This window comes from Aedes albopictus, chromosome 3 (assembly GCF_035046485.1).
Source record: "Aedes albopictus strain Foshan chromosome 3, AalbF5, whole genome shotgun sequence".
Taxonomy (NCBI): domain Eukaryota; kingdom Metazoa; phylum Arthropoda; class Insecta; order Diptera; family Culicidae; genus Aedes; species Aedes albopictus.
The window spans coordinates 99,453,711-99,474,765 of NC_085138.1; the positions used below are offsets into that span (position 1 = coordinate 99,453,711).

Consider the following 21,055-nt stretch of genomic DNA (forward strand, 5'->3'; position numbering starts at 1 on the left):
TCTGTAACAGACAACAAATAGGAAAATTTTTATGGGGGGTCGCGAAAAGTACGCCTGCTGGCCAAAGGGGGTCGCACACCTGAGAACCTATGCTCCAGATATTCCTCCAAGTATTTCCCCAGAGATTTCTCCCACATTTACTTTAAGGATAATTCCAAGAACTTCTCCGCAGATTCTTTGAGGGGGATCTTAACGAATGCTTATCTAGGAGTTTTCAAGTATCCCTACAGGAATTTCTTCAGAAGTTTGACCACAAATTGCTTCAGGTATACTATAAGTAATGTTTTCAGCCTTCATAAGATTCAAAGTTCAGAATTCCTCCGGAAATTTCTCCACAGATTTCTTTAAAAATCTTCCACAGACACAGGATTTCTTCGGGAATTTTCTTGGTGATAATCTCTTAATTTTTTTAGGAATCCCGTAAAAGGCTTTCTTAGGAATTTCTCCAACCTTCCTTTAGGAAGTTTTTCAAAATATCCTGCTGGGATTTTTCCAAAAAAATCCGGGTTTTATTTCAGATATTCCCCTCGAGATACCTTAGAAACTACTTCTGAGGTTAATTCAAAAAATCTTTTACAGATTCTTTCACAAATTCCCGCTCGGATTTATCCTGATATTCAATCAGGGATTGCTTAAAAAATATATTCAAAGACTTCTTCACAGTTCAAGAGATTTCGTCAGGGATTTCTTGAACAGTTAATTCAGTTAATACAGAAATTCATCGAAAATTATCTTTAAAAAAAATCCCACACAGACTCTTTTGGCAATTCTTTAAAGTGTTCCTCGAAGAACTTCATGAGAAATGCTTTCTGGGTTTCCTGCTGAAATACCTGCATGTTTTTCTTCTTCTTTTTCCTTCAAAGATTCATGTGGGAATTGTTCCAGATATTCCTCCAGGGATTTTCTACAAGTTCTTCCAAAAATTGCACAAAAAATGCCTAGATGAATTCTTGAAAGAATCTCCGGAGCAAATTCTAAAAAAAAAATTGGATGATTGTCTGAAGGAATCTTTTCTAAAAAAAACTCCTTGTTACAACTCCAGTGCCTCTGGAGCCGGCCTTCTGATACCTTGTTACAACTTAGGAGATTCCTTCAAGACATCCTTGAAAATTTTATAGATCGATTCCTGGACAAATTTTTCTGGAAAACTACCTTAGGAAACTCTTTAAGACACCTCCCTAGTTTCTAGAAAAAAAACATGGAAAACTTCTTCAGGAGTTCCTTAATAAATTTCAAGGAAAAATTGCTTAGGATATTTCTGGAAAAAATCAGCAAAAATCCATAGAGTAACCAGCAGAAATTGCAGACAAATTCACTAGTGGAATTCTAGTATAAATCCGTCAATATATTTTTGACGGATCCCAGGGGTTAATTTCTGAAGGAATCTTTAGGAGAATACAGGAAAAACTCCAAAAATCACTCAACTCTACTCCTCTCCACACACACCACTTCATGAAAATACAATTCGCTCGCACTTGTAGCTAGCGGGCACCAACGCGAGTGTGTTGTGGATTGGCATCAAAGCCGAAAGAGATATGGATTTGTGAAAAACGAGTGTTCACGGCGTGGCTTCGGAATCAGTTTGGCTTTCTATTCCTCCGAAACGTTACTTGTTCTATGGCTTAGTTAGTTAAAGCGCCGATATAGCGAATACGGAGTCGTGGGTTCGAAACCCAAAAAAAACGCGTTTTTTTTTACAAATTTCATCTCTCAATTTGTCAATTAGCAACATTTTTTTTTTCGGTATGTTTCAGACATACCAGCAAATCTGGTAAATGCCAGTAAAAGGGCAATATGTATGTAAGGATACAATGCCTTAGAAGAACTCTTGGATATATCTCTGATAGTTTTTATACAATTTCTTCATGAATAATTACACAAAAAAACTCTGAAGGAAATCCCACAAAACAAAACATCCTAGATTTTTTGAAAGAACATTTTTTTAAGAATCTTTAAAGGTATATCTGGAAGAACAAGAGAACCGTCTTTGAAAAAATGCCAAGGAATAGACTTTGGAGTAATATCTGAAGCTTCCGAAGGATTATTTGAAGAAAATTCTAAAAAAATGCCTGAGGTCTCTGAATATTTGGAATAACAACTGAAGGAAACTCTGGAGAAATCCCAACATTAATTCCCGAAAGAGTTCATGGAAATAAGTTCTGCATTTCTGAATGAAACCCCTAGAGAAATTTTTGAATAGTTCTCTGGTATAATCTCTAAATAGAGAAATTTCTAGAAAGCTTTGGAAAATTTCTAAAAGAATTCTGATCATATTTCTGGAGGAAATTCCTATAGAAATATTTGAAGAAACACATGAGAGAATATAAGCCCAAAATTTTATTGCAAAAAAAATCCTAAATAATTGCTAACGGAATCCCATGAGGAATTTTTGAGCTAATTTGTTAAGCAACTCGTGGATTTGGTTTCAGATGAATCTTTTGAAAAATTTATTGAGAAAAAAAACTTGAAAAAAACCCCAAAATGAAGTACAGGGGAAGGAATGAATTCTTATGGAAGAATCTTGGAGGAATTCTTGATAATGTGATAGCAATAGCTGCAAGAATAGCCCTTCCGCAATAATTACACAAAAAAATCATGAGCTTTTTCACGGAGAGGTTTTTCCGAAATTATTTCCTCATTAGGCGTCATATTGAAGTCATTCCTATAGGTACTCACCAATACAGGCGACACTGAGATTTGAAAATTTTTATAAACTAACTCTGATTTTACCATGGCATTACTGGAAATAACTCCAGATGACATATGCGAATTAATCCATGAAAGAGTACTGGAATCCTTGGAGAAAAGTTGGAATAATTTCCGAAAAAATAAACTCCGAAAAGCTTCCAGGAAAGCCTCTCTGGAGTAATATCTGAAGTAATCTCTGTAGAACTTTCAAAAATAAAAGCCAGGAAGAAATTTCTGAAGATACCACTTCCTCGAAAAAATTCTGGAGAAAATTCTAGATCTTTGAAGAAAGTCCTGGAGTCATTTCTGAAAAAAAATGAGGGGGAAATTTCTTAAGCAATCCATTGAGGATTTTCTTCAAAAATTCCTTGAGATACCTAGTGGGATTTCTGAAGAAATCATTGAAAACATATTTTTAAACCCGAAATATAAAATCAATGAAAAATCTCCTGAAGCCCAGGAAAACCCAAGTAAAAATTTCTAAAGAAATCTTCAGAGGGTTTTCTATGGGATCTAAGTGATGGAGCACTTGACCTCTTCTTCATCCCGCTCTTTCTTGAGTATATCAAGGAAAATAAGCGAGAAAAAAGAAAAATCTGTTCACGTTCACGCTGGTGCTGACGAGAATGAGCTCGACGTGGCCCTTCTACAGGACTGCTGAAATAATGTAAAAGCAATGAACAACGGAACGAATGGTTCAAAGAGCAGAGCTGAGGAATTTGGGAGAAAAACACTGCAGTAATGCTGCAGTATGGTACCCCGCAGAACTTGGAACGCTACAAACAAAAACGAAAGCAGCATATCCATCTTTTTCGGTTACGTCAGTTCTGTACGATATACTGGACGATACCATTAACGGCGTCGTTTATGGCCGTTTTAAATTATACTCCGACACTGTGTGTAGAGGTGCCACTTCACGCTCACTCTAGTTCGGCAACGCTGTCTCGAGATCCTATGCGTATAAAAAGTCGATATCCTGTTGCTCCAGCAGCTTGATCATCATCAGTTAGTGATTAGAGTCGTCAGGTCCTGGCGTCGATAATGTCAGAGAAGGGCAATCTATCAACTAGATCGTGATAACTTGGCTATCATGGAGGCAACGTAATCTATCTGTCGTAGACCGTTTCTGTTTCGCGGTCCTTCAAGAGATCAACTGGTATGAGAGTTTCTCCGATGAAGTTTCATGGATGACTTTTGAATTTATTGAAAGTTTCAGGGGAATTTTCTGGAATGGTTTGGAGGAAGGAGTATCTGCAGACCCCTATGGTACTATACTCCAGTTTCATATTATACAATAAAAACTCAATCACTTCACGCGACCTTCCATACTCTCTCCTATGCAAAAAAAAAAAAATCACTCTCCAAATGAACCGTACGGAAAGTGGTGATGATGGCACATATTTTACTACGTCTCCATCACACCTTCCGTGGCCTGGAGCCAAACCAAGCTCCCACCCTTCTTCGGCATGGCGTGAGCCAGACGACCATGTAACGTGAAATATCATCGGAATTCATTTATTTATTTATTATTATTCGGTCTAGTGCTTTTGTTGGTCTTCAGCACATCACTGCTGACTGCCTGGGAGCTATGGCGTTGGTACGCCGACCGGAAGCAGTCGACTACCCCATTAGTGTTGTTGCTTGGCTGTTGTCCGGCTCGAAAGTTCCATGATTGGATGGACGATGGCGAAACGGAAAGGATGCGAATCAATGAAATAATAATGACAACGAAAGAAAAGTGAGAATGGGAATTGGATCCTTTATGGTGTGTTTCTCTGCTGTCCAACAAAGCTTGCTCTTGGCGTTCGTTGGGTTGGCGAAGGGTGAGTGGTGAAATTGACCAGGAAAGCTGTGTCAAACTACAACCGGAAGCAATGAAGATGTGGGACAGGAAACAGCGTGTTTTCGCCGGTGTTTTCTTTGGGGACCCTCAATCTTAGGGCGTGAATTGATTGCTGTTGTTCTGAAGCCGATATCTGCGTCATTTGCCATAATTTGTGGGACACCTCATGGGAGAGATATTAAATTCCGTACTTTACTCGGAGTTGAGAGAATAGTTCTGATAACTTATCTCTGTTTGGCGTAAAGTAACACTTCACCAATTACATCGAATCCCCCTCATAAATCGTCACTCAATTTCACATATATTTTCCGTTCTCGTTTACAGATTCGACGCCCGTGACTCCACCCGGGAGGGTTCTCACCGCAGTTCGAACTCGTCCTTCGATGGGCGGGCCAACTTCTACCCGAACCGGACGCCGGCGGTGCTGGAGATCCGGCAGACGAAAAACTCCGACAGCGGTGTGTACCGCTGCCGGGTGGACTTCCACAAGAGTCCCACGCGGAACACCCGGGTGCAGCTGTCGGTTATAAGTAAGTATCTTCCCAGTTGGATCGGTCGAATCTTATGAATCTCACCACGGACGACGACGGCATGGATGGCAATTTGCGTTTGATTCATTTCATCTTGGAAGCGGGCCCATCCGGGGGCCCGTCGGAGCAAGACGTTAATCGAATAAGTCTTCCCGGGACGGAAATTGGGAAGGAACATATGTTTGCAGTGGTTTCGGGTACTTTTGCGGTTGGGCAGGTATTGATATCATTCGGAAGATATAAGCAGAATAATAATATTTTATGCATATTCTATTCACGTTTGAATTGCAAAAGAGAATCCCAGCTAAACAAATAGAGCATTTCCAGCCCAAGAATCAGAAAACAATATAAGTTTAAATCAATTTTTAATTCAAATGGGATGCGCTGGATTTTGTAAATCATTTACTTTGCATCAACATGTAACAATTTTGTCTCACCTAACCAGTGTTTTCTCCTCTTTTTAGATCAACGCTGGGAATATTCCATCCATGCCAGGAGACTTAAATGGCTCGAAAGATCTCACAGCCCTCTCAACCCTGGCCCGAGTGGAAGCTTCCTTTGCAACCTTTATTGCGTCTTTTTAGATTCAGAAACCCATATTGGATCTCTTGTAGATCTGAGACAGCAGTTCCAGTGCCTTGGACGCCGATGCTCGACTCAGTGATTGAATCAGGGAAGTGGATCTTTATCAATTCGCTCAGTGTATCGCTAGGCTCTACAGTGAGCGAACCATCCGTCTTTCGGAGGCTACCCACACCAAAGGAGTGGTCTTTTGAAAGAGTTTTCTGGAGTCTGGCCACTACGGGTGCATTCTCTATGCTTTCACACATTAGAATCCACGATTTCCGTTTGGCTGACCTTATTTCTTTGTTGTAGTTCGTCAGGGTCTTTCTGTATAGGCTCCAATCGCCGATTCGCTTGGCACGATTGAATTCCCTACGCGCAGTTTTCCTAAGCGTCTCAAGAGTTTTATTCCACCATGGAACGACTCTATTCGAACTAATTGATTTAGTTGGACGGCTCTCTTGGTAGGATTTAAGGATTTTGTTTTTAATGGATTTGGACGCATCTTCCAATTGTGTAATGGACTTGATGTGACTTTCTATGATGTACTCTTCGGATTGTAGGATAGCTGAGTAGGATTCCCAATTAGTTTTCTTAGGATCTTTAAACGTTTTTTCTATCGTTAGACCCCCTTCCCATTCGAAGATGATGTGTTTGTGGTCTGACATTGATATTTCATCAGAAACATGCCAGTTTTTTATTTTATCAGAGATAGACCGACTACATAGAGTCAAGAAAAAAACTTCCTGACGAATGGAGTTTAATAAACCCAATTTTCTTCTACAAAAAATGATGTCTTCCAAGATGTTTAGAAAAAATACACAGAGTGTAATATTTATTGCGAATCTATGTTAGTTAGATATCATATAATTTCAATTTTCCAAAAACCTGACCCTTAGATTTTTTTAAATTATTTCTGTGCATATTTTTTATCCTACATCTAACCATACTTGAGATACAATGTATTTAAAAAATCAAAAAAAAAAAAAAATGTCCCAAGTAACATTTTAAGTTTTGTTCGGCTTTATAAGAGATCTTCATAACCAATTTTATAAAACTTGCAATAAAACTGATTTAGACATCAAAACCTCTTGATAACCTCTTTAAAAGCATCTTCTGGCTTAGTGGACCACTCTTGGAGAGGTTTGGCAAACCACATTAAGAGTAGCAATAAAACTGTTTTAAAACCTAGTTGAAAAAAATCCATTCTCGAAAAGAGGTTATGATGATTGTTGTATTTTTTTTCAACAAAAATTATCACAGCTCAAGATGCAGAGAAGCTTCTTCAATGGCACGTAAAGTTCAGGAAGATACACTGTGGTGCATAATTGATCGGACAAACGCCGATTTTCATACAAAATGGCCAAGTTTGAGATGCCGTAACTATGGTTTGCTTTGATGGATTGAGCTCAATTTTTGACACGGAACTACAAATGTGCTGAATTTTGTGTATACAAAGTATAAAATGTTTTCGTTCACAGGTCTGGGCGTGGCAAGGCGTTGAAAAAATTGCAAAAGTGATCGGACAGCGGCACGCGTGTAAATCAAAGGGGTACCGCTGTCCGATCACTTTTGCAATATTTTCAACGCCTTGCCACGCCCAGACCTGTGAACGAAAACATTTTATACTTTGTATACACAAAATTCAGCATATTTGTAGTTCCGTGTCAAAAATTGAGCTCAATCCACCAAAGCAAACCATAGTTACAGCATCTTGAACTCAGCCATTTTGTATGAAAATTGGCGTTTGTCCGATCAATTATGCACCACAGTGTACATTATTCGTAAGTAGAAAGCGATCATTTCAAAGTAATATTTTAGTAGTTCTTGTGTTGGTAGGCTTATGCGCATTCAATTTTACCGTGAATATTGGGGTTGCAGAATATTATTATATTATGTTAATATTGAATACACGGAATGAAATAAACCAACTTGTTAATTTAGTAAAGCTAACTCAAATCACAAGAAAACTCAGCTGAGAGAGTTGTTTTTATGTGAGCATGTTATGGAAACGGCGGTAAACTATCAATTCACTGCTTTATTAAGCAAAATTAACTATTTTCAATTCACGTCAGCTAATTATTCAATATGGCGACGACCATAATTAGCGAAAATAAAACGAAAGCAATTTTACTTTTATGATGACAACAATAAACCTAGCAGTGTCGTAGTTTCTGCTTTTTCACCAACAGATATCGTTACTAATCGAGCGGATCACCATCTGTTGAGAGATTGAACAGTTTTATTGTGGTAATAATGAATGCCAGAAGGTTTACATATAGGTTTACATATAGGGCCCATATAGCCGAGGCGGTAAACGCACGAGTATTCAGCATGACCATGCTGAGGGTGACGGGCTCGATTCCCGGTCGGTCCAGGATCTTTTCGTAAAGGAAATTTCCTTGACTTCCTTGGGCATAGAGTATCTTCGTGCCTGCCACACGATATACACATGCAAAATGGTCATTGGCAGAGGAAGCTCTCAGTTAATAACTGTGGAAGTGCTCATAGAACACTAAGCTGAGAAGCAGGCTTTGTCCCAGTGAGGACGTTACGCCAAGAAGAGGAGGAGGAAGGTTTACATATAGAAGAGTTTTGTTTACTCTTGAAATCTGGCTTTATGGATATCTTCAAGTATACTATAAAGCATTTCATCAATGGTTTTTATAAAAGTAGTCATAAAACTGTGAGTTTTGTTTCTTGCTATAATAAAACCCTAATAAAAATCAAACAAAACCAATCAGCAATGGAATTGTTACTTGGGGTATGGGACCTTGTGGAATGTTATTCGAAATTTGTTTGGCGGATTTACTATTTCTATTGCGTCTCCAGTTAGCCTAGTGGTTAAGGCTATGGATCGCCAATCCGGAGACGGCGGGTTCGATTCCCGTTCCTGTCGAGAAAATTTTCTTGACTCCCTGGGCATAGTGTATCATTGTACTTGCCTCACAATATACAAATTCATGCAATGGCAGGCAAAGGAAGCCCTTCAATTAATAACTGTGGAAGTGCTCAAAGAACACTAAGTTGAAGCGAGGCAGGCCTAGTCCCAGTGGGGACGTAGAGCCATAAAGAAGAAGAAGAAGAAAAAGACGTCTCGAAATCTACTATGTATCGCTATTAAAATTGTGAAGCCAGATTTGTTTGGCTACAATAACAGACAGTTGACTTGACTACAGTTGTCTTCGCTTCCGCGATGCTATGGTATCAATAGTGTCTGTAGTCTCCAGAGGAGTTCAAGAGGTGTTCCAGAGGGTTTCAGGGGTGTTTCAGAGGGTTTTTTCGGGTACCAGGATAACTCAGGGGCATTTCAAGGGCGTCCCAGGAGGTCCCAGAGGGTACCGGGACAGCTCAGAGGCGATTCAGGACGTCTCAGGAGGGTTTCAGGGGAATTCAGGGGCGCTTCAAGGGGTCTCAGGTAGTCTCAGGTGTTGGATGAAACAATATTTATTGAAATAAAATACAAAACAATAACAAAATATCGATTTTCGTTCTCTAATGATACTTTCCAACCTCAGATCATATTGTAATATGTTCATTTACACTACATTGCACGGTGCATAACCATATGTTATATTGTTTTTGTAATGTGTTTTGAATGGTAATGTTTTGTAATGTAACAACACAATGAATGTTAAATTTCTCGGCTATGAAGTCAAAAATAAAGAGCAAACAATTCATATTAAAATCCGCCAGTTTCCCCTGAAGATGGCAATAAACATCTGGCGAACTGTTTATTTCCGTCCCTGAAATTCTCTGCGTTTGCAGCTACTAAGGACCAAGCACCGACAAATACATTGGTTCAGCATCGCCTCGATACAATTATGCTACGCTACAATGCAATACGTCGTAAAGTTCCCAATGGATCAACCGAAACGGACGTACCAAGGTGTTACGAGAGCCCCTGCTCACTATGGCCCGGCCAACACACTTCGGCATCGTATCAATACCGTTATCCACCGAATTGCTACTATCCTCGTCATCTTAGTTGCATGGTTAGAGCTCGGGCAGAACTGTTGATCCAAAGAGTGTACAAAGTATTGTATTTTATGGGACTTTATTCTCGGGGGTTCCAGGGCTCTCAGGAATGTATCCCAAGACGTTCCAGGGAGGTTCCATGGGCTCTCATAGTCGATTAGGTGATCCCAGAGGGTTTCAGAGGGCTATCAATTGGTCTCTGGACGTTTTAGGGGTTTCATAGGTTCCAAGAAGGTACCAGGAAATCTGAAGAGCATTTAGAGCGGGTTACAGGGGATTTCAAGGGTTACCGGCAGTCCTGCAAAATATCAGTCTCAGTGCCTGTTTTTCAGCCGAAAATGAATGACTGCGGCGGTCGTTTTCAGTTCCTCGATGTGAGAACTGACAGAGTCCGGGAGCTCCATTCGTGAGCGACCCAACAAGATCAATTCCCACTCATCCACACACTACTCATGCTGAAAGGCCATTCGTCTCAAGCGGTGGCTTGTGAGAGTGAGTGCCCTATACGCTACCACGGGTGAAAACACTCAACCACAGAAAATTGAATGGAAATTTAACCCTGTCAGCTCTCGCTTGCAGCACGATGCGTGCGAGTGTGAGTACCTATTTCATTTCGCTCCCGTGATGCTGATCGGAAAACAACAATGACAGGAAAACCAAAACGTGGAAAATGAAAAAACCAAAATATCGCTATCATGAAGACCTGTCGAAAAATTGCAGCTAAAATGCGGCTAAGGAGCGTTTTGGAGGATCTCATGGGGTTCAGGGACACTTGAGGGCATATCAGAGGCGGCATAGAGGCTTCACGGGGGTTCCTGGGGGTCTTCGGGGCACTTCAAAAGATCTCAAGGACGTTCCAGGGGGTCTCAGGGGTGTCTTAGGGTGTCTCGAGGGCATTTCAGAGGATCACAGAGGGCTGTTTAGGTAGTCCTCCAGGTAGTCTCCGATTCCGGTAATCCCTTTGAAATACCCCTGAGCGCCCTTCTTAAGCCCCTTCTGAAAAAGAAACCCTTGACGCCCTTTGAAATGACCCTGAAATGCCTTAAAACTCTCCAAAATCTCTGCGCCCCTGTACTAAAACACCTGCATGAAATTGATTTCACTATTATGCCCCAAAAAGAATTAAGTATTCCGGGGGAACCCCTCCATTAATGGGATGACTGCTGTTTACATTTTTATTGATTGCTCCCAGTTGGCGCTAGCAGTAAAAATTTCGGTTTTCAACCTTCTCAAATTCTCACCTCAAGCTCACGGAAGCATGGTAGTCAAGAACTGTCAAATCATATGGGAAAATTGCGAAAAACATTAATTGTTAGAAAACGGGATAGTTTTGTGAAAAGTTAGTGAATAGAAATCAAGAATGGTTTGAAAGGACAACTTTCTATATTTACCTCGTGTTCCGGAACAACTTCTTCACCGAGAAAATTCGATTTGACTACCACACAAAAAAGAGCCATCTGTTATATTTTCATTTTGGAATGGTGATGTATTATTGTTTCACGATTTTTTCCGTAATTCTGCAAAAATTCTTCCGGAGATGTCTCCGAGTATACTTTCAAAATGTTTTCCTTCCTTATTTTCCTTTTTGGATTTTTCCAACGAGTCACTTGAGCAGTGGCCGGTATTTTTGGGCACTTTTCGCTATAACTCAGTAAATTCCAAACCAATTGACTTGAAGTTTTGTAAACACTCAAATGAAAGCTAGATTAGTTCTTTTGACAATATGGCCCGAATTATTTTTGGAAATGATTAAAATAATGTCAAAAAATATCATAAGAAAATTAAGTATAGGTTTTAGGATGGTTGAACATCAAAATGGGATTGATAAAAGGTAAAATAAATAGTTCTGTGTAGTAATACAGACGTATCCTAATATCTCTGAAGTTATAAGACTAGAATTATTGAATGCCAAGTGAAAGATCTGCAAGAAAAAATGGTATTTTTCTACCCTGTTTATTAAAAAGCATAAGATCAAACAAAAATGCATGAATGGTCAAACAATTCATTCAATCTGAAGAAATATATTATAAATGTGTATCTTAGTTTTGAATTACCTTAATTATTGACTTGATTTATATGAATAGAACGTCTAAATTATGGAGCAAATAGTTCATGCTGGAAATTAAACACTTTGTGTGCCATTTATTCAAATGTAAGGGGTCCAATGTATGTTATTTCAGCCAGATTACAGTCTAGAAGATATTGGTAGCTATTAGAAGACGTAATAAATGTAAATGCTTTGATTTAAGAAAGTGATACAATCATATTTCTTCAAAACAATACTTAAATACGTGTTTTTTGTTTTTTCAACCTGCACTTATTATGAGACTTTCAATAAAATCTTTTGAAAAACTTCAGATGCATATAACTGCAAAAATTCTCAATTTGGGAAAGTTTTTAATATTATGACAAATTTATATGATATGCAAATCAAATTAATATGCAAACGATCAAATTTATAATTTAAGAGTCGTCCTATAATGTAGGCCCTCATACAAAAAGACACATCCAGTTTTGAAAATTGATAATTTCTAACATGTTATTTTGAAAATTATTCAATTCGGCTAAACGAATGTCTAGGCGAATTTTCTACTTTTCTTGTATTTTGCAACATTCCATAAGCTAAAGCAAATAACTTAGAAAATCCTCTAGAAATTTAAAAATGAACATAAACTTATTACAGCTGCGAAAAAAAATTGAAAAAATATGCCTCGGCTAAGCGAATGTCTACCACCCCAAGTAACAATGAATGCTAAACAGTGAGAGTATTAGCTGAACAATAACTGGTTAATGGGGTTAATGGCTGAATACAATGATAGCTAAATATTGAAGTGAAGTATGGCTTGTTCGACCTCTTTAATCAGCAACACATAGATGGCTGAATATCAAGTTGAATAGAATATTATTCATCGGGGTAACCAGCTTTTAAACATACACCATCATGCAGAACTAATCATCTGTTGTTCAACCTTTAATCAAATAGTTTTTGACAGCTGCACTCAAGCATGTTTTCGTGAAGTCCACGTTGCTTTTTCAGTCTTAATACAGACTTAGTTCAACTTATGTTCTTCACTATTCAGACACAACAAGTAATGCTCTTGTTCTCGAGAACATGTAAACAAGTGCGTGGTGTAGGTGCTAAGGTGAGTGAATGTAAATCAGGAGGTCCGAGTTCAATTTCTAGTTTTCACACAGATTATTTTATACATTCCTAAACATCTCTTCTGGAAATAGACGCAGCTAATGGTTAAAATAGGCTCACGAAAGAATATTTATTTTATTTTTACACAATTCAAAAATTTAGTTGATTTCCGACTAAGCTCATATTAAGCCTTAAATCAGCCTTCCAATGAACCTCAAATCAGCTAACGGTTGAATAAAATCACCAAAATTAGTTTTTTAGGAGCTGAATGAAGGATTGTATCTCTTGTTCTCAGCTTTGGTTCAAACGAAGGCTGATTTTAAATAGTTGGAGGAACGTTTGTACAGTAACAAATTGTTACCTAGAACTGTATACGTATCTCAACGCGTTCCAAAAAATGTGTCAATTGGCTCAAAATTTGCTGAGTTATAGCAGAAAAGTGCCCAAAATAGGAACCCTGCTGAGATGGTTCCGCTTCCCTATAAAATGTTTTCTGGAATTTACATCCAAACAGCATTCTCGCAGCATGACTCTAAAGGTTTCTTCGAGATAAATGCATTCCATTTCACGTTTTTCAGTGGATTCCTCCAGATTTTTTTCAGGGATTCCTCTAAAATTTTCCTTGGGTTTTCTTCAGAAATTTCTTAAGAAATTTCTCAAAAGATTCATCTTGAGAATTATCTACGGGCTTGGAGGAAATTCTTCCAAAAATCCTTCAAGGATTGCTATAGAAGCTTTTTTGAACATTTCTGAAGGAATTATTACATGAAGATCATCAGAATTTCCTTCAGGAGGTTTTTTTGAGATTGCTTCAGGAATTCTAGACTTTTTTCAAGAATTTTTTTTCCAGGTGCTTCTCCAGGATTTTTTTCAAATTTTTTTTTTAATATTTGCATTTCCAGCAGGGTTTTTTTCACTGAGGTTATGAGAAGGCATTTATTTTGATTTTTTTTTTAGAATATGTTTAAACAAATTTTCTGAAACTGTCATGACTTAAGAAATTCTGCCAATAATTCTTAGGTGCAAGAAATTTCTGAAGGAGTCTCTGCAGATTTTTTTAAGACATTTTGAAATGAACTCCTTAAAAACTCCGTGGAAGAGCTTTTGCAGAAACCCCATGCTGAAATTTGTTAAGAAAACTCTGAAACTCTAAATAAGTTTCTGGAAATATTTTTCTAGAGAACCTGCAAGGAATTTCTGAAGAAATCTTCAGTATATCTATAGAATTCCTGTGGAGATTCTTGAAGTACTGTTCGATGAATCTCTAGAGGAGTATCTGAGGAAACTGCCGGGAAACTTCTGGAAGAGTCCCAGGAGGAATTTCCAACAAAAAAAATCTTGAGAAATGCCTGGAAAAACTCCTTGTGACACGCTTGATGGGATTGCTAAAAAGCTTATTGATGAATTTTTAGGTTAATTACTGGAAAATCCTTCAGTAAAATTCATGAAGGATTCTCTGGAAGAACTCCTGAAGCAATCTGTTGATGTATTTCCTGAAAAATTCCTTTGGAAATACTAATGAAAACGCTTTGCCAAGTTTCTGAAAAGATCAATAGAAAACCTGAATGAATTTCAATAAAATGTTTCTGAATTCAAGGAGGGTTACTTGTGCATTATTGTCATTTTTTAACCAATCCGTTCATTACGTCAGCAAACTGTTGATGCATTAGGAAAGTAAAATAGCCTGTGGAGAAATTCTTCGATATATCCATAGATGAAATGCCAGAGGAATTTTTCCATGTATTATTTAGAATTTCGTGGAGGAAATCCTGAAGGAATCTCAGAATGAACATCTGCTGGGTTTTCTAGATAAACACCCGAAGAAAGTTTTTGAGTCCTTAAATCTCTGATGGACTTCCTGAAGAAAAAGATGTACAAATTTCTGATGCAATCTCTGGAAGATTTTGAGAAAACCCACTGGAAGAATTTGTAAAACAATCTTTGAAAGAATTTCCGAAGGAATTCTCCTGAAAAATTCTGATTTTTTTTTCGCAAATGTCTGCAGTGATAACTGGAGAAATTCCGGAGGATTCCCAGGCATTTTATCAGCAGTTTTTTTTTCGTAAGTAGAGTTTATAGAGTCCCTGGCACTATCAGAAAAAAATACATGGCATTCTAACTGGAAGAATTCTTGCAGAAATACTTGACGGAATATATTATGGAAGCCCTGGAGAAATGTTCTAAAAAATCATCGGATGATTTTTTGAAGAAACTGCTGGTGCAGTTCTTACAAAAACTATTGTAGAGTTTAAGGCCGAATTGCTGGAGTAATTTCTGAAGGAAACCAAGATACAATTTCGGAAGGAATCCTTGGACAAATTTATATAGGAATCTAATAAAAAAAGCTTTGAAGGGATTGCTTGGGATTTGGGAAAAAATATAAAAAAAAATCGGAAGGGGTCTGTGGAATATTTTTTAAAGAAATTTTGAGGGAAACTTTAGATTTTCTGAAGCTATCCCAGGAAGCATTTCAGAAGAAATCCGTGGATAATTTCATGATAGAACCATCGTTTTGCTTTCTAAAAGAATCTTATTGGAATTGGGAAATTCTGGAGAAAATTCTTGAAAAAAATTCTGAAGCATTCTTTGGAAGAAAATCTAAAATTCCATTTAGCAATTTATTAAGGAACCCAAGGAATATGTAATAAAGTAGTACTTACGTTAATTTCTGGGGCAATCGCAGAGGAAATTGTTGGTATAATTTCTAAACAAAAACAAAAAAACGCAGAAGCGCTCCTGATGCATTTTTTTTGGGCTTTCTAGGATCGTCCTGGAAACTCCGATGGCCCCATCTCAAATACCAAAAAGCAATTCCTGTTCTCGTAAACCAAGTTTCCCTTCAATCGCCTGACTTAATGCATTATATATTCTCTTTCTATGCACTTTTTAATTTAAACCCCTCTAGCCCATTGAACAAAAAGAGGTTCCCGTGTATTATGATATTAGTTTATCTTGTGACATCGAGCAGGAGCTATACAGGGAAGCAAGAGTAGTCGAAAAACGAATGCACCGCAAAAAGAAAAAAAGAGCACGAGGAAAATATGATTGCTCAGGCGCAAGAGAGTAACAGAATGATATGCGGAGATTTTACGAAACTGTCAATGGCGTGCGGAGAAAAACAGCGCCTTCTCCCGTCATGTGCAACGACCTTAACGGAAACTTGTTGACAGACAAGACAATGATGGCTGCCAGGTGGAGAGAGCTCTTCGAGGTATTGTTGAACGGTAAGAGTGGAAGAGCGACGGACAGAATTCGAATCGACGACGACGGACAAGCTGTGGAACCTCCAACGCTAGACGAGGTCAAGACAGCCATTAGGGGACTGAAGAACAACAAGGCTGCTGGTAAAGACGAACTCCCGACCGAGCTTCTCAAGCACGGTAGTGAGCAGCTGTATTAACTCTTACACCGTATTATATTGAAGATATGGGAGGAGGAAGAACTGCCCGCTAGTTGGTTAGATAGTCTCATTTGCCCTCTTTTCAAGAAAGGCCATAGACTGGAGTGCGCGAATTACAGAGGAATAACACTCCTCAATTCAGCGTACACACTTAATTTTGATTACCGAGTTCGGTAATTTTTTGACGAGATTAAAATTGCTGAGCACCGAACTCGTTCAGCAAAAATGCATTGTTTACCTTTTCCATACGATTTTGACAGTTGTTTTACTGAGCCTCAGTAAAATCGATTACCGAAACTACCGAGATCGTACTGCTGTTATAATCTCGTCAAAAAAGTACCGAACAGGCAATTCAGAAATAAGTGTGTACAAAATTTTGTCCGGAGTTCTGTTCCACAGGCTGAGGCCGATTGAGGAGTCCTTCGTCGGCGAATTTCAGGCAGGATTTCGTGAGGGCCGATCAACGACGGACCAGATGTTCACCCTGCGGCAGATTCTCGATAAATTTCGGGAGTACAACTTGCAGACCCATAATCTGTTTATTGATTTCAAGGCGGCGTACGATTCAGTGAAGAGAAACGAGTTATGCAGATTATGATCGAGCATGGATTTCCGGCGAAGCTGATAAGACTGATTCGTGTGACGCTTGACGGATCGAAATCAAGTGTACGGGTTGCGGATGAAATTTCGTCATCGTTCGTAACCTTTGACGGACTGAAGCAGGGCGATGCTCTTTCGAACTTACTGTTCAACATAGCAATGGAAGGATAAGGAGAGCTGGTGTGCACAGGAGCGGAACCATTGTCACGAAGCCGCATATGCTCCTGGGCTTCGCGGACGATATCGACATCATCGGAACCGACCGTCGGGCCGTGGAAGAGGCGTTCGTACCTTTTAAGAAGGAGACTGCGAGGATTGGACTTACGATTAACACCACAAAGACTAAGTACATACATGATTGCTGGTGTTCAACGTCGATCCGGCCGTGGTAGTGGTGACGAAGTGGTGCTAGGTGGGGAAAAGTTTGAAGTTGTGGATGAATTTGTTTATCTTGGTACTCTCGTGACGTGCGATAATGATGTTACCCGCGAGGTGAAAAGACGGATTACGGCTGCAAGTTGGGCCTTCTTCGGTCTGCGAAACCAGCTGCGGTCCCGCAGGCTGCAAACGAAGACAAAACTCGCGTTGTACAAGTCACTGACTCTCCCGGTCGCTTTATGAGGTCATGAAACGTGGGCGTTGAAAGAAGTTGATCGGAGAGCCTTTGGAGTCTTCGAGCGTCAAGTGCTGCGAACAATACTCGGCGGTAAACTGGAGGACGGCAGCTGGCGGCGTCGCATGAACTACGAATTGTACCAGGTATAAAAAGAGATGGATATAGTGAAGCGAATACAACACGGCAGGCTGCGGTGGGCTGGACACGTAGCTCATATGCCAGAGGTACGACAAGCTAAAATTATATTCAGCAGAGAACCAGGAAGGGGTCGTCGGCCTCGTGGTAGGCCGCGCACACGTTGGCTTTTTGCAGTTGAGGAGGACCTAAGGACTCTAAACGTTCAGGACGACTGGAAGCGATTGGCCCAGGACCGAGGCCAGTGGAGGCGGATACTTCATTCAGCGTAGACTCACTGCTACGAGTTGTAGCCCATCAAGTAAGTTAGTTATCTTGTGACATCACCACAAAAGCATTCCTCTGCATCTCCACAAGAGTACCGAAAAAGAATTATATTCAGCGAGAAAGCTGTTCAACATGGATTACATGGGAAAAGTTCATCTGCTCCGAGTGTAGATTAAATCATTTTTTCCTCGAAACCGGATTCCACCCGCAATGGCGGCTCGGCTCGGTTCAGAACGTAAATCATCATAAAGTATTACCTCGCTCCCGCAGCAGCAGCATGGGGACGAGGGTACTCGGTTGGTTGAATTATCCCCATTTTCCGTTGCTGGCGAACGAATAACGTTCCGCTTCGGTTAGTTTAATCGAATTTTCCCGCAGATCGTTCTTGGGTCTCCGGAGCGGGATGTAGGACCCACCTCCCGGTGCGGTGGGGTAAGAGCTGATTTGATAGTTTGATTACATAATGTCGTTTTTTTTTCAGCGCCACATGCATCGGAATGTGGCAAGAGTGAATTCCAAAAGAGAGGAACAATGTGGTTAGGATGTAATCAAGCGTACTTAAATAAATCCGGTTGCTGTAAGCAAGGAGCAAGATGGGTCGTTTTCTTCTGTGTCTCTGTGATTGGACCCGTAACGAAACGTACGTAACGTACATTCCAAGCGAGCGAGGTGATCATGTGGAAGAATGGGGTGGTTAGTCAGTTAGAATAAAGTTGGCAATTATTTTAGCTCACTGGAGTTCAATTGGAATGTGCTAGTTTGAATAAAATCTATCGGGTGTGTCGAGTGTGTTGACGTTGATTGAAGGCAAACATTGGTGAGGTTAGGATTTTTCTCCCTGTGGGACGGCAAAGTTGAATGTGTCAGTTCAAGATGGTAAACACTCTTGGTGAATTCTACGACAGTAAGGCAAATATTTTAATTGGGTGCCAATTGATTGCACTTTACATGTGGTATGCGAACATCCTAGTTCTGAAGAAAAGAGAAAAATACCTGCTAGGTGAGGATTGGTTATGCAAAGTTAATTACTGCTCATTGAAACGTGAAAGACCAGATTTGTACTATCATACTTCCTTGGAAATCTACGAATTCTTCTCTACAAACTGCAATCATGATACACTCACAAAGGTTCCCTTGTTTGTGAAACACTTTCTTGCTTACCATTTAAATTTGATAGTCATATGATCATTGTCTTTCACTCATATTTCCCAAAGCCGTAAAGAGCCTCTTTCCGGCAACCGACTTTCCCACAGGCAGCATTTCATCCGGTTTACCTTCTTCCGTATGCAAAATCAGAGTGGTGCATCGAAAGTTTCCATCCATTTTCCATGAGTAAGTGCTTTCGTGTGTACGACGAGACCACCGACGGACGCCGACCAACGGTACGGAGAAATCGATGCGCCCGTACTACCACCACTGCGTACCATACTCATTGCATTGGTGCATCATCTACGTACATATCTACTCGTCGGTCGCCGGTCCACAACATTTTGAAAGGATCTGTGTGTGAAATTCGCTGATGGAGCCCCATGAAATATGTATGCTCATAATTGAATTCTCCTCATCGGATTTTCAGTTCGTCCCACTCCTTCCTGAGCCCCGAAAAAGGACCCCGGCAATGAGAATTTGAGCACTTCTGTGTATTATTGAGGAAAAATGAGGTAAAACGCATCACGGACACGGACACGTTTAATGCTTCTAGTGAGCTATTCCGTCTTCGAAGGAAGCAGGACACTAAACAACCGACTAGCATGCAACGCTCAGTGACCAAACTGAAAACCGTTGTCTAGTGTCGTGCTTCCTTCAAAGAGCGAAAAGCTCACTGGAAGCATTGAACGTGTCCGTGTCTTTTAAAAAAAAACTTTTCATGAACACCTTGCTGTACATGACATTACATAACACCGGACCCAGGATGGAACCTTGCGGGACTCTTGAGGTTATGTGAAAGCACTTCCCACCCACCTCTGTATCGTAAACTAGTACTCGATTCTCGAAGTAACTTCCGAGAATCTTGTACAGGTACCCAGGTATCCCCAGACGCAGGAGCGCATCGGCAATAGCTGGTCAACTAACGCTATTAAACTCATTTCTTACATCCAGAGTCACTACTGCACAGTAGTGGACCCCCCTTCTCTTACGCTCGAGTGCTTTCCCGGCGGTTTTTGTAACCGACAGGATAGAGTCTACGGTCGACCTCCTCTTCCGGAAGTCGTACTGGTTACTCGAAAGACCATTTTCGCCCTCGGTGAACCTCAACATTCTATTGAGGATGATCTTTTTTGAGCACCTACCTCGTCGTGTCAATCAAGGATATTGGTCTATATGCCGACGGGTCTCAGGATGATTTCCCCGCCTTTGACAATAGAACCAGGCTCTGCCTCTTCCATACTTCTGTGAAAACTCCCTCGTTCGAGCATTTCTGCATAGCAAACCTGAACATCTCGGGAGCCTCTGCAATAGCTACATTTTAGACCAGGTTCGAAACTCCGTCCGAACCTGGGGCCTTACGTACGCTTAGGGATTTTGCTATTCCTGTAATTTCCTCATCAGTGACCCTGTCCTTATCGCTGGCCTCAGTACCCGGCTGTCCTACGAAAGGAGGCCAAGGACCTACGAAAGGGCATGCCAAGGATCATGATGCGGAAAAAGCCTCTCGATGATCCCTTCCAACATCTCTGGAGAATGCTCTGTAGGAGCCATAACACCTCTCGTCTTGGCCATCACGATCCTGTTGTAGGCATCACCCCACGCATCGAGACCTTCAAAGCAAGCCTTTTTGCCAGCCCTTGTCAATCACAACGAAGGCTACGCGTACGGAGCGACGGTGTCGGTGCAGCCAACGTTGGAATGCAGCAAGGTTTGGCACGTTCCGTTGCAGTACATACCCATAGTACAACTAGAGCTGCCAGCTGCAGAGTCAGGTCAAGAGCGAGGCTGGCGAACTCTGTCGTCAGGGCAATTCCGTTGAAAATGAAGCAGTGTTTTATGTGGTCCAACTCGAGCGTCGTCGACCATGACTCCACCCAAGCAACACACATGTTATATAACAGTTACGGCAGCGCAAGTTTTGGTTGTATAGAAGTTTATTTTACGTAATTCTAACGCAATGTTGAAATAACGTCGATTTAACTTCTATACAACCAAAACTTGCGCTGTCGTAACTCTTATATAACATGTGTGTTGCTTGGGCAAGATACCTCAGTGAGCGCTTGGACTCGATCGAGCACCCGCCAGTGATGACCACTACCTGTTGTGCAGACTTGCGGTTGTTGACCACCACCATCTCCGTCTT

The 21,055-nt window shown here is 40.3% G+C and overlaps 1 protein-coding gene across 1 annotated transcript in view; it reads left to right on the plus strand.

The window, feature by feature from the left end:
* The window catches only part of LOC109410943 (V-set and immunoglobulin domain-containing protein 1), a 162,377-nt gene that overhangs the window by 53,974 nt on the left and 87,348 nt on the right, over window positions 1–21,055 (plus strand). Inside the window, exon 3 of the mRNA XM_062857397.1 lies at window positions 4,856–5,061. Within this exon, the coding sequence (XP_062713381.1) occupies window positions 4,856–5,061 (206 nt within the window). The remainder of the gene's footprint in view (window positions 1–4,855; window positions 5,062–21,055) is intronic.